This window comes from Ischnura elegans, chromosome 1 (assembly GCF_921293095.1).
Source record: "Ischnura elegans chromosome 1, ioIscEleg1.1, whole genome shotgun sequence".
Classification (NCBI taxonomy): Eukaryota; Metazoa; Arthropoda; class Insecta; order Odonata; family Coenagrionidae; genus Ischnura; species Ischnura elegans.
In genome coordinates this window covers 132,954,987-132,968,009 of record NC_060246.1, presented here as the reverse complement: position 1 = coordinate 132,968,009, position 13,023 = coordinate 132,954,987, and the positions used below count along the sequence as shown (strand labels likewise).

At 37.3% G+C, this 13,023-nt stretch overlaps 1 protein-coding gene across 6 annotated transcripts in view; it reads left to right on the top strand.

Moving 5' to 3' along the window:
- LOC124170324 (aminopeptidase N-like) overlaps window positions 1-12,764 on the top strand; it is a 299,534-nt gene extending 286,770 nt beyond the window's left edge. For all 6 annotated transcript variants that reach the window (XM_046549064.1, XM_046549049.1, XM_046549058.1 and 3 more), the window contains 7 exons: window positions 104-314; window positions 1,746-2,032; window positions 2,895-3,106; window positions 8,259-8,426; window positions 11,168-11,311; window positions 11,596-11,677; window positions 12,504-12,764. In XM_046549064.1, the coding sequence (XP_046405020.1) occupies window positions 104-314; window positions 1,746-2,032; window positions 2,895-3,106; window positions 8,259-8,426; window positions 11,168-11,311; window positions 11,596-11,677; window positions 12,504-12,677 (1,278 nt within the window). In that variant the 3' untranslated portion in view covers window positions 12,678-12,764. The remainder of the gene's footprint in view (window positions 1-103; window positions 315-1,745; window positions 2,033-2,894; window positions 3,107-8,258; window positions 8,427-11,167; window positions 11,312-11,595; window positions 11,678-12,503) is intronic.
- The last annotated feature ends 259 nt before the right edge of the window (window positions 12,765-13,023 follow it).

Here is a 13,023-nt window from a genome sequence, read left to right as displayed (position 1 = left end):
TTTAAATAATAAAATTCAAAAGAAAAATAATGTAGCTACTCCCCATCAATTCTGGGAAAGGTTTCGAACCATATCTATGAGCCCTTCCTATTACTCCAAACAGGAACGTTTCGTGATCACCGCCGATAACAAAGCCGACAAGACCAAGGCGGTGCCAAAATGGTGGATTCCGGTGACGTACACGACGCAGGACAATCCAAACTTCGAGAACACTCTACCCGCCCTGTGGATGCGCCCCGACGAAGGCAAAGCCACCACCATCAATGGTCTTCCCAAGGGAAAGATTTGGATGCTGCTCAACATTAAGGAGACTGGTGAGTAAACAGCGACATTGGTGGCTTTATATTTTTCTATCAGTTGTTCGTTATTGCATCGTACAATACATTCGGCATCGTCAGGAAAATAGAAGCAGTAATTCTTAACGTTGTGAATGGAACAAAACTTGCTGATCTAGTACTCATTCAAATCCTAGGTGCGCGTTAAGCATGCACGAGTTAATAAATGATCTCATAAATAGTTTTGTGGATCGCAACAGAACATTTACAAATGAATGAAATAAATATGCATTTTAAATAATCGGTTCTATTTTCTGGTCATGCATTTGCGCAAATTGGGTGGTTACATGGTGCATTTTTGCGGCCATTCTCGGGTTCACACATTTTGAAATTAAGTTGTACATATCTATTAATAAATCATGCTACTAGGCTAATGAATGAACTTACGCGTCTTTTTATTTCTTTTAGAGTGATTTTGATGCATAAAGGCCGCTCAGACCTAACGAAGGAGTAGAAAAGTTCCCCTTCGCACTTGAGAAAGAGATTTTAGCCAAAACGGTCGTAATGTTGATAATTATGGAGTACGTGAGTTCTTTTTCAGCTTTAACTTTTAGAGAAATGCATTCATGGAAATTCCTTACTGAACTCTAGCGGGAGATATTTTTATACATTAAATAAAATTAGGCTTCACTTCGTAGTAGATTTATTGCATATATTTTTTATTTTTCCAAATAATGCAGAAAAAATAGTAGCGGCATCAGCCATTATGTGCCAACGATTTTGGTGGATTTTCCTATTAAAAAGAAAAATCCATGGATCAAATCGTTGGAATCGTTGCTGATGCCAGTAGGAAATAAAATTACCACTGATGCTTAGGTCAAAAACGCACCATATTTAAACTACAGAAACTTTGAGCCAAGCGTTCCCATTGGCCGCGAGTTTGCGCTGTTGTCGGACACTCTGGACTTCGAATGCTCTGCCTGCCGGAGTTGGAGATCCATGGCATGCGGCAACGTGGTCAATCGGAGCGCTTGGCTCAAAGTTTATGTAGTTTAACAATGGTGCATTTTAGACCTAAACATCCTCAGTAATTTTGGTTCCTGATATCATCAGCTAGCTATCCTGGGTTAAAATCTCGTGACGCAATTTTGCTCCACCATGTACAACAGCATCTTCGTGTGTTATCATCACGAGTAGGTACAGACAGAAGGAAAACTCAAGGCTCTGAAATTTACATCTAAAATAAATAATCTTTAATTTAACCGCGATGAAATTCAGCTCCCTTACTAACTCACTTATGATAATTTGGAGAGTTGAGGGCAGAGCTCGCCACAAACTAAGCCACGGGCGTGTGATTTTCGCATATTCTGGGTTTTGGTGGGTAGCTCCTTTCCTTGGCCTATCTTGCACTTCAAGGATTTTTGTTTGGGTCATCCAAAGGTCATACTTTTCTCTGTATAAACCTTGCAGGAGTGTATCGCGTGAACTATGACCTTGATAACTGGGCTTTGATCGAGAATCAGCTGGCGGAGCAAGCAGAGACAGGCTCTATTGTCATTCCGCCCATGGCCAAATCCCAAATGATGGACGATGCCCTGAATTTGGCCAGGGCCGGGCTCCTGCCGTACGCCCGGGCCCTCGACCTATTCCTGACCCTTACCAAGGACACTGACTACTTGCCGTGGGTCTCCACGTTCCGAGCACTGAATTACTTGGATCTCATGCTGACCAGTTCCCCGGTTTATGATGAATTCAAGGTAAACCTCCCGATGCCCACACTGTGTCTGCATTTCCTACACATCCTTTGGCAATTGCCTTGGCACTTTATCATCCCTTGTGGCGACAATTCCGGCTTTGCTGCGGCAATTCTCCTTCTTTATGCTCGATTCCCGTCATTTACTCGTAATTTTCGTAAATTATTATCATTTCCTATTATTTTTGTTATTGTTTTTTTTTTTAATTTTTGAAGTGCTTTGAGAGATTTCATCTCTCCATGAGAGGTTCTTCCCGAAAGAGTGGATAGATCGATATTGCGTCACCATCTCACAAAAAGTGGGCGGTAATTAACGCGATTTTTGTATTTTGAATTATGATTGAATGGCTGAATGAGGGAGATGTTTTCATGATAACTCATTATTCCCTTTTACCTATCGCATTCATTTAATGAGTTGTGATTTCGCGTCTGAGTGAACAGCATGTAAAGTGTTCTGCCATTATCTGCCTCTTTTACAATTGAATGTATTTCCTTATTGTCAAATATTGACCAATGCCTTAAAAGGCAAAGTACGGTATCATGTATTGAGTCTAAGTGGTCTTATTGACTGATTATAACGATAGCTTTTGTTTTTATGCCCTTTATTTCGATTAGAAATATTATTTTCATGAAAGTGAATACTCACGAGTAAAGTGAATTGCCAGGACATATTTACATATGTGTACCTTTTCCTAACTGTTTCTATCTTCTATAAAAACAAGGAATTTTGGGTTCTAATGCTCCATACTGTGCTGCCATCAAGGGTACTCTTGTATAGATTTCCTCCGAGCACAATACTGTCCGCTTACAGTTGCTTGCCCATCCCATCCCAAACTACCGTTTCTCTCATTGCATTCGATTTTCAGGGTGTCATGCTCAACGTATCGCGTCTGCTGATCGATTCCGTGGGCTGGACGGCAGACGGCGACCACTTGGTGGCGCTGAAGAGGGCCTCTGCACTGAAGTGGGCCTGTTACTGGGGCGATGCCGACTGCGTGCGCGAGGCCAAGGCCCGATACGCAGACTGGATGACGCAGGCCCCGGTCAAAGGGCAAGCAGCGCTTAACTCCTCCTCACAGTAAGTAGGACTAAAAACGGAAGTGAATCATCTTTCGAATCTTTCTTTTGTAAGCATACAGGGTGTTTCAGAATGAATCTGAAATACTTCAGGAGGGAGGAGGTTAAGGAAGCAATTAATTTGTGAACTTAGTAAACGAGAGATTTGAGCGAGAAACAGCTATCCGATTGCGCAATCTAACCCATTTTGAAATTAATTGTTTCAGAAAATTATAATCGCACATTTTCGTCCAACCTACATTATCTGACGTCATTAAAATTCAGAGTATTAAATAAAATGTCGAAAAGGATGTATACCCAAGAAAAACCGTTTTCATGGTAACTGCAAAGTTCATTCAAAAATGTTTGCGTTGCCATAGCTCAATAACAAAGGAGTTGCGATCCCATGTTTATGGACACAAACTGCTTAATATTTTCTCCCCTACCACCTCCTGAAGTATTACAGAGTCTTCCTGCAGCACCCTATAAATTACAGGCAGTTTTATGGAGCAGTAGCTCCGAAAACTTGCGTCATTTGCGCCATAGGTAAGGGTAGAGGCGTCGGCGTTTGCATGCTCTTCAAAGGAGATGATAAAGGGACCACGGCTTAAATGTCCCATCTGACGGACGGAGTGCTGTACTTGTGGTGTCATCCACGAAGTAGGGATCGGGTAGTAACCGAAACATCTTCAGTACCGCGCCAGTATTTGAAATCTGGCCGAGGGCCAGATTTCAAATACTGGCACGGTAGTGAAGATGGAATTAGTGGAATGAATACGGAATGGAATGAGTTACCAGTGAAGCCACACACTAGCCACCATACCAACCCTATCCTCCATGTATTTATCACATTCTACCCTAGATGAATAGATATTGCTCCATTTTAAGTAAAACAAGTGGATATCGTATGTAAAAATTTTACTGAAACCGCAAAATTAGAGTAGACGACCCTCTTTCGTCCCGCTCATTCTCTCGTACTTTTTCTTTTTTCCTAACATATTGCTTTTTGCATGGAAAATAAAGTCAAGTATCCCATCATTTGAGGAAAAAACCTACGAATTTTTCATTTGTACTACTTTTTATCCATTAAATATTAAGTGTCGCGATTTTCTGCAATTGATGAATCATATTCGGATATTTTTCTCGATATCAATTCTCCAATTCTTGCGTCGCGGCTTTCCTTGAAATTGAATCGGTCGTTTCTTCAGTCTACCTTCTTACCAGTCTTTCACTGTCTCCTTGCAATTATCAGTGTGCATAGTACACACTATTGTAAACATATTTTTCCGTCTCGGATATGAAAATTTTACTCCATTACTTTCTCTGAGAAAATGTTTTCATAGCTGAAATCCTAGTAGTAAATTTTTGAAAAGGATCTTCGCTGTACATCCTGATATTTTCATTCATTACCATACCGTAAGTTCTGAAAAGCTCATGCATAAAGAAATCGTAAACTTCAAAGAGAATTGTCCCCTTTAGCTTTCAGTGATGACGACGAGACTCAGTATAACTTGACGTTGGTCTTTTAAAAAATTTGAAGTTCAATTTTTGCCCTTACTCACACCAAGCTTCTAGAATAAATGCTAACTCGCGGCCTCAGATAAATTGGTACTCAGTAGTTGAAGCGGGTAATATAGTCATGACTCTGAAGTAAGGATTTAAGGGTGAGATTACTGCATACAACTTATGGCGGTATTAGCTAAATGAGTCTGCTACTCGGCTTTAAAAAGAAACCTTGAGGGAGAAATTTTAGCTTCCATAATTAGCCACGCGACCTCCGATTTTGCGGAATGGACCAACTTTACAAGCATTTTAACGACCATTGCTCAGGAACTTTATCTTACGCTCTCCATTATCCTAGCCGTACGTAACGTTAAAAAATTATCCTCTTAAGTTCTTTTTTAAAATATCGAATTCGGTCTCGTGTTTTTTTATGCGATCATTCCTGTTTTAGGAAAGAGGCCTTAAAATTCACATCGAACGTTCCGAAAAATAATGTTGTGGCCGTTCTTTGTCTACCGTTTTCCCTATTTGCACGCACAGCTTTGTTTATTTTTTACATTATATGCACTCTTAACGCTGAATCAGCCATGGAAATATTTGAGAAAAAAATAGTCCCTTATTGTTAACGTTCCCTCATTTCCCCCGTAGATAATGTAATACAAAAAATATTGTGAAATTACTCCAATTTATTAATACTGTAAGAAATTTCGACTAGTTTAAAGCGCTCCGAATCGGTGACTAAACGTGCATTCAGTGGTTCGTAAAAAAACTGAGGCTGTAAGTCGGGGGCGGGCGGCCTCACCCCGTAATATCCGGAAAAGCTCAAAACACGGTAATCTTTAAGGTGGCTCTCCAATAAAAGTTTATGATACACCATATTAACACTTGTGTACGCATACCAGACCTCAGACGATTTATAGCTGATAGGTATTAATTATCACCAAGGCGCCACGGAAGTTAACGAACCCAAAGTCCCTACCTCGCCAATAGAAGGCCATAATCCTAAAGTAAAACCTAGAACAGGAATTACGTAGAGGTACAACAATTTACTACCTATAATATAGAATATCTTGGGAAAGATCAACGAATATTTTTGCATTTTATATACCATAATTTTCTTTTCCACAAAATTCTTCTATGATTGCACTTTATAATTTTTGCATTTTCCGACCTGCTGACCGAAATTCTTAGGAAAACGGGCTTAATGCATGAGAAGGAGAACATCTTTACTTCCCTTATAAAACTCCCCTCCGAAGATTTCACGAATGAAAAATTTATACGAGTCTACCTTCAACTTCCAATGCTTATCTTGTAAATAATGAGCCTCTTAATTTCGAATAAGTGGAGAGCGCAGGGCAGGTATCCAAAGCTCTGGTCATTAAAACTTGAAAAGTTTGCTTATTCTGCAAAATCTAATTTGGAGCGAATATTTGAAGCAGCGAAATTTTTTTTATTCAATAGGCGAACGTTGGGATGTTAAGTTTTTTATAAGACAAACCTGAACCAAATAGCTCAATTTTGATCATTAGATGATGGAAAAATCTTACTGTTAAATTCTTATTCCCACTTTATTTTCTGGGGGGAATCAATCCCTTTTTGCCAATTATTTCTGACGGGGCAAGTTCGTCTTTCTCACTTCTCATTTATTTCCGCGACTCAGCTCACGCAAAGTAAGGATATTGCCTGCAATTTCGCCGCAATTACAGCCGGAGGCACAAAATTATCTTGTACAAACGCCGTCCGTGGACAATCCTCATAAATCGCTGTCGGAATGAAATAGAAAATAAGGTACGGGATTGCGGGAATATTGAATCAACTCTAAAGCCTAATCGTGAGGAAACAAATTTCATGTCATGACGGATTGCATTCCTCCTTTAGTTGGAAAGTTTTGTCCCACTCAACCCTATAAAGTCAATAAAAATGTTTTTGATTGATGATATTTTCGGAAACTTACATTGTGACACACTAGCGTATTGAAATTGAAAATACATTGGCATTGCGTTGAGAGAATCTTCCGCATTCGCAATTTCTTCAATAAATCTCACTGGCTGAAGAGTATGTCCAGGAGACACCTTACGAATGATTTCAATTGAAATTTTTTAAAAAACTGAAAATGAAGGGAAGGTAGCCATTTTCTGGTTGACTTGTTTTTTTTCCTGCATTCTCGTGATATACCGCACTGTTTTCTACGCTAAGATGTGTTTCCTCTTTGAAAATTAAATTATAATCATCACCATCATTTCTTTATCAGCATGATATTTCGTCTTTTTGGAAAATTCCATTTCATTACTGGTGGTTGAGTATCTTTTGGTAATAGAATATTTGTACTGGAATGGAGTAATTCATTTCAGCTCCACAGTTTTAATTCGTTAGAGGCGTGCGAAAGATATTAGGACTTTTTATCTACCATAGGATTCAACTTTTAACGACTGACGTTGATATGCGAATTATGACGAATCAATCAATATTCACTTGTTCATCATATCAAGCATCTTTTGCCAATCCGACCTGCGACTGGTAATTACTCGATTCAAAAAGAGAAAGGATAGTTGTGCCAACCCTTGCGATAATTAATGTCATTTATTCCTGCAGACGTCCGAAAATGATCCAGGAAGCTAATTCAGCTGCCTTTCTTCTTCTTCGTAAGTCTACGAATCTCAAAATCAAGGATATAAAATAATTTTTACATTATCAAGTGAAACTTGGAAATGTTGACACAAGAATATAGATGAGTGCAATGAATTGATTAGACTTGTATACTGAGGACCACAAAAGTAAAGGAACTTGTACTACAATCGCAGTTCTTTAAAGCTAACTTGCTCAGGACTTCGTTATTTAAATCAAATAAGCCTAAAAACTGTTAATAGAGATTTCGAATTTTTAAATTTTAAAATTGCATTTAAAAGAAAACTTGAAAGGTACTAAGCTTAAAATCCGATTATTCGAGAGAGGAAAACCTATTATTTTTCTACTTAATAACTTTTCATCCTTTAATTATTTAGGTGTCACGATTTTTATTGATTTATGAAACGTATTTGGATATTTTTCTCGGAATTGATTCTCTAATTCTTGTGTCGCGGCATTCTTTGAAATTTCAGCGGTAGTTTCTCTCGCTTCAGTGACTTACAATTTCGAATTTATGTTAATTTAGATAAGCTAGACAGAAAAAATGCAGTGACTGTTATATATTAGCGAAGGTTTCACGTGGATAGTATCGCACTCATCGCTCAAATTTGGAAAATCGTTTAAAGGGACAATCACCTTTCGCCTTAATTATTCTCGCAGCGTATTGCGCACATCATTTTTTATACTACGCTGCTTCTGCTGTTGACGTGTATAAATTATCAAAAAATAACATGGTTTTGATAAGTAAAATCTTATATGAATCATCAATATACTTTTCTTGTCGCTGTTTTTCCAGCATCTTCTGTTCCATTTTCTATTAAGTCATAGTTTTTTTTACTTACCTCACTGAACCTCCGAAGTTCTAGTCTAATGAATCAAGAAGCAGACGTTTCCTCTCCCAACCTTTTTGATTGATGGTAATGTATGATCTTCGCTCGGCATTCGTGATGTTCCATTGTTGTGTGTATTCAGCGATGGCTAATGATCGATTTTTTTTTACCCCGTAACTCTCTCTTCGTCAATATCGGATCTTGGAATCATCACAGAATCCCTGCCGACTTGCAGCGGGTCGTGTACTGCACCGGCATCAAGTATGGATCGGCTCGGGAGTGGGACTTCGCCTGGCAGCGCTACCTGTCGTCTGGGGTGGGAACGCAGAGGGAAGTCCTCCTCGACTCGCTCGGCTGCACCCGGGAGATGGACCTGCTCAAAAAGTGAGTCTTCCGCCACTTCCTCGAGGTAATTCACACGTACGGGTTAATGTCTAAATGTATGAACGCGTGAATGAACACGAAAATGTACCGTGGTACCACCCAACTTGTGCGAATGCATGAACGGAAAATAGAACCTGTTCTAATTTGGTTCATGCATTCGTACATGTTCCGTTCCGGTCCACCAAAATCATTCACACAAACGTACATTAACTTGTACGTGTTAATGTACCGTGTAACCAGGCCTTAAGGCAGGGCCATTGGGTGCCTCGTTTTGCCATTATTTTCTTCGAGCAAAGTCTTTTAAAGTTTTCTTTTATGTTTTCAATAATAATAGGACTAAATGTCCCCCCCGAAGTCATCGTAGCAAGTTTCTAGAGAGCAATCCACGACACATATTTGCTTTCTTTTCTTTTTCTACTTGAATATTAAAATTTGTGAGGTTTTTATGTGGATGGCGTGGACGTTATACCTGTAAAACACCTATATAAGTCAAAGAGGCGGCAAAGTTACTTGTTATTCCAAAGCTAAACGAACATGAAAATAAGTGAAGCCTGGCAGAACTGGCCAGTTTGTATCGACGTCAAGAATTTGGTTTTCTAGAATCCACTAGAATAAATGAGTTTCGTAGAACAAACGAAGTGTATGACATTTTCATAATATCTTAAAAATATTTTTCTTTTTTCTACCTCATCGACTGGTTTTCGTGTTATACGTATAGCACGAAATATTTTGGATTTTTTTTAAATGTTCATACAATTTTACAAAAGCTCCAATGAAAGTCCTTCTAGTAATGAGAAAAAAGTACGAGCTCATGGCATATATTTTTTTAGCAAATAACTAATATAATCTTCGCCGTAGCATAAAAATCACGATGAAAATTAAATTTCGAGAGGTGACCATACTATTACTCGGGTAATTAGCGATTATTATTTTTGGCGCGAAAAAATTAAACCAAAAATATAAGAATGGGATTATCCATATTATGTGTACTATAAATTTGCTTTTCAACCTAAATGGATGTCGTTTAAGACCGCAAAACATTTCGTTGATCGCATACAAGACAAGTATTTGTTTTGGATTGTTCAGTGTTGAACCTACTTGCCTAATAACATGCGTGAAAAGCTTTCGATATCTCTTCCACGTCAAGAACTGGATTTAATAACATAGTCGAATTTTCAACGTCCAAATTCGTCATCGCGTTCATTTCTGATAGTGTCGAGTAATTTTTAATATAATTAGTGGACTGTTTAATTTGCGTCGTCAACCTTTCAGTTCCGGACAAGGAGGCGAGTGCAAGAATTTTCACTCGATATAATTGCTGGGGAAACCACCAATTGTTCGATTTATATCTTCTTTTTGAAAATTTGACTCAAAATGTTTTCGGCAAAAACAAATATAACCGATATTTTTTTTTCTCAGCCAGTGAGCTCATCTATTTGGGTGGATACTCATGACTCATGGTTGATGTTGGCCTAAAAACGTTTGCATGAGAGATTTTTATCCATTTTCAATCTATTAATGGTCTTAATACAGTACCCTCCGATTTTATAGCCAGCAATAGGCAGTGCACGATACGTTTTCGCATTTTTCTCTTTTTTACTGCATTGAGTATTCCAATTTGTTTTTTTTCTGTGGATGCCGAAGACGTTAATTGGCTTTAAATTTCCGAGATGAATCAAAGTTTCGGCGAAATAACATATAATTCCATACCTGCTCCTAAAATCTAAGCAAATATGTGAAAACTGGAGAGCAAGCAGTGGTTTACTGCCTCTCTTTCCATTGACTTATCTCGACGACTTTTTTTCAATCACATCTGCGATATCGACTGGATAAACCACATTCATCGGGTCATTGAAAGTAGAAAATAAGAAGAAAGCCGAATGGGCGTAATGGGTTGTGAAATATGTACTGATATGACTTCGTGGGGGAGGGCGAATTAAGCCAATTTATCGATTAAAAACTGATACAAAACTTACATGTTGAAGTATTAATGCCAATATTTATCATAATTCGTATCGCATTACCCATAAGTAAGTAACAGTGGAAATTGTTTTAAATTTTCACGGAATTATTGGTCAAATTCTATCATTGATCTGTAATTTCTATATTATCTATAGGCGTACATCAGACAGACTTTGTTTCTTGTCTCTGCGGACTGCCTTGACAGGTTGAAGAAACCTAATCAGGTCTTTCCTCTGCAAGGAAATGTGTCTACCCAACCTCATATTAACTGCATATACCATATGTACCTTAGCGATTCAACCAAAATGCGAGAAACAATATTTTTCTCCAGTTATGACACCATTTGACTGTGATGATAGCATTAATTCTTCCGGGAATGAAAATTTTACGATTTCTTTTATCTTTTATCGTATTTGAGATGGTCTGCTAGGCAGAAGGCCATTATTTAACTTATCGTAACCGAACAAATATAGATCCACCGGATAATTCCAAATTTTTCTAAGTCTTCGTTTGAATATTATTTTAGGTTTGCTTTTTACGCTGCACTAAGTAATATCATAGAGTAAGGATATACACTTACTCTCTGGTAATATTCAAGGAATTTGACCGTCCTTGATGGCTGCCTTTTAGTAAACAATTTTCTGTATTTTTTGTGGTTAATTTCTTATCATTAAACAAAGATTTCACGGCGTCATCCTACATCATATTACCAATTCGTGACTGCTTCTACCCGTTGGTTCCTGCTAAGCATATTAATATGTAACTTTTGAACTTTTTAGGTACCTCAATGGAGTTCTGGACAGCAGTTCTGGAATTAGAAAGCAAGATGGAAGCAGAGCTTTTGCAGCTGTTGCTGAAAACCCGTTGGGAAGTGGAGTAGCGTTCGATTTCCTTAGAGACAATTGGGACCAACTTCTCAGCTAGTGAGTGAAATGCGTACCAATATTTCTTCCTGGAAAAGTTTAGTACAAAAAAATATTGGGAGACCAAATTTCTGTTTTTTTCAGAGTTCCTTATTCTCTCACGCGAATATTTTTCTAGACCGAAGTAAAGTTACGGTCACTGCTCAGCACATTGAAAATGATTAACAAGAATTTACATATTGATATCCAAGTTCTTTGTTGTGTTGAATTTTTTTGTTTTTTCCGATGGAACGATTTAACCGATTTTAATCACGGATTTTTATCATAACTTCACTTTATTTCAGTTACGGATTGGCATTCTCGAGAGTTGCAAGCATGGTTACTGCATCTACCAAATCTATGAATACGGCTGATCAATTAAATCAGGTTGGTAAACTTTTGAAAGGGGACACAATAATTGGTTTAACTACTATGATAGATTAATTTAAAAAAACTGGAGTCTGAATCTGTTTCCATTACCGTTTTATTTCTTGTGAAATCAAGTCTATTCTATCAGCGAGCGATTATTTCGAGCTATTATCTTGGGATATAGATACATTATACCTTCCATTGTCGTAGTACATATGTTAGAATATTAATGAATATTTGTTTTGAAATATGGACAAAATAAAACCAGCAATCTAATTAATAACGTAAGACAGAGATTTTCATTAATGAAATAGTATTTTTTGGTGAAACATCAATCTTTTGTGAAAAAAACGTTTCCGTGTGAAATTGTAAATTTATGATATACCTGTTACGATGTGAACCATCGTTATATAAAGTTTTTGGATTCCGGCGATACTTGGTGGAATTTACTGAACATTTTGGATGAATAAATTTAACTGTTATTTGACACAATTTTATATTAAAACACGATCATGATTTCTACAGTTATCGTCATCTTCTGGTCTGGTCATCCAGAACATGACGTTAACTGTCGAAAACCATGGTCATGTTTTAATAAAAATTCTGTGAAAAGTTTAAATTCATTCATCCAAAACATCGTTAAATTCCTAATTTTTAATCTTGTTCAATGTTTTATTTAACATGCCAAATGATGGTAATTTTCCATGAGGTAGCGGATGTGTTAAAAAAAACAAATTACTTCCGTTACTCATTTGGAAAATATAATTAGGCAACAAGCAATGGCAATTACTTAATATCTCCAATTCAAATAATTTTGATATAACTTCGCCTTTCTCCTATGCAGCTGAAGACTTTTTGGAAGGAGCAAGAAGGAAACTTGGGTTCTACTGACAGGACTTTCCGGCAGAGCATTGAAAAAGTTGAATCCAATGTTATGTGGATGGAAAGGAGTTTTGAAGAGGTGAAACAGTGGATAGAAAGCCACAGTGCGTTTCTTAAATCACATACAAAATTTTGAAAGCAGAAAAATATCCAAATATTTCTTAATGTAACATTTGAATATTTTATTTTCCAAAATAAAGCTGATCTAACTTTAAATACCAAGGGCATAATTGTTTCCATTCAACTTCGTTGAAATAATTTTTTGCGCTGTTGAATATTTTACTGGTGGAAATTGTTTGTTTTGTGCTTTCAATTCAAATTAACTTGATTAGGTAATCCAGGTTACCTGTGTGAATATTGCGGGGAAAATACTTATTATTTACAATTTCCATTATTTTCTTCACATATTTAGCTATATTTATTTATTGTCTGATAAATAACTAATACATATAGTGAAAATAAATTTTTAACGATTACGGTAG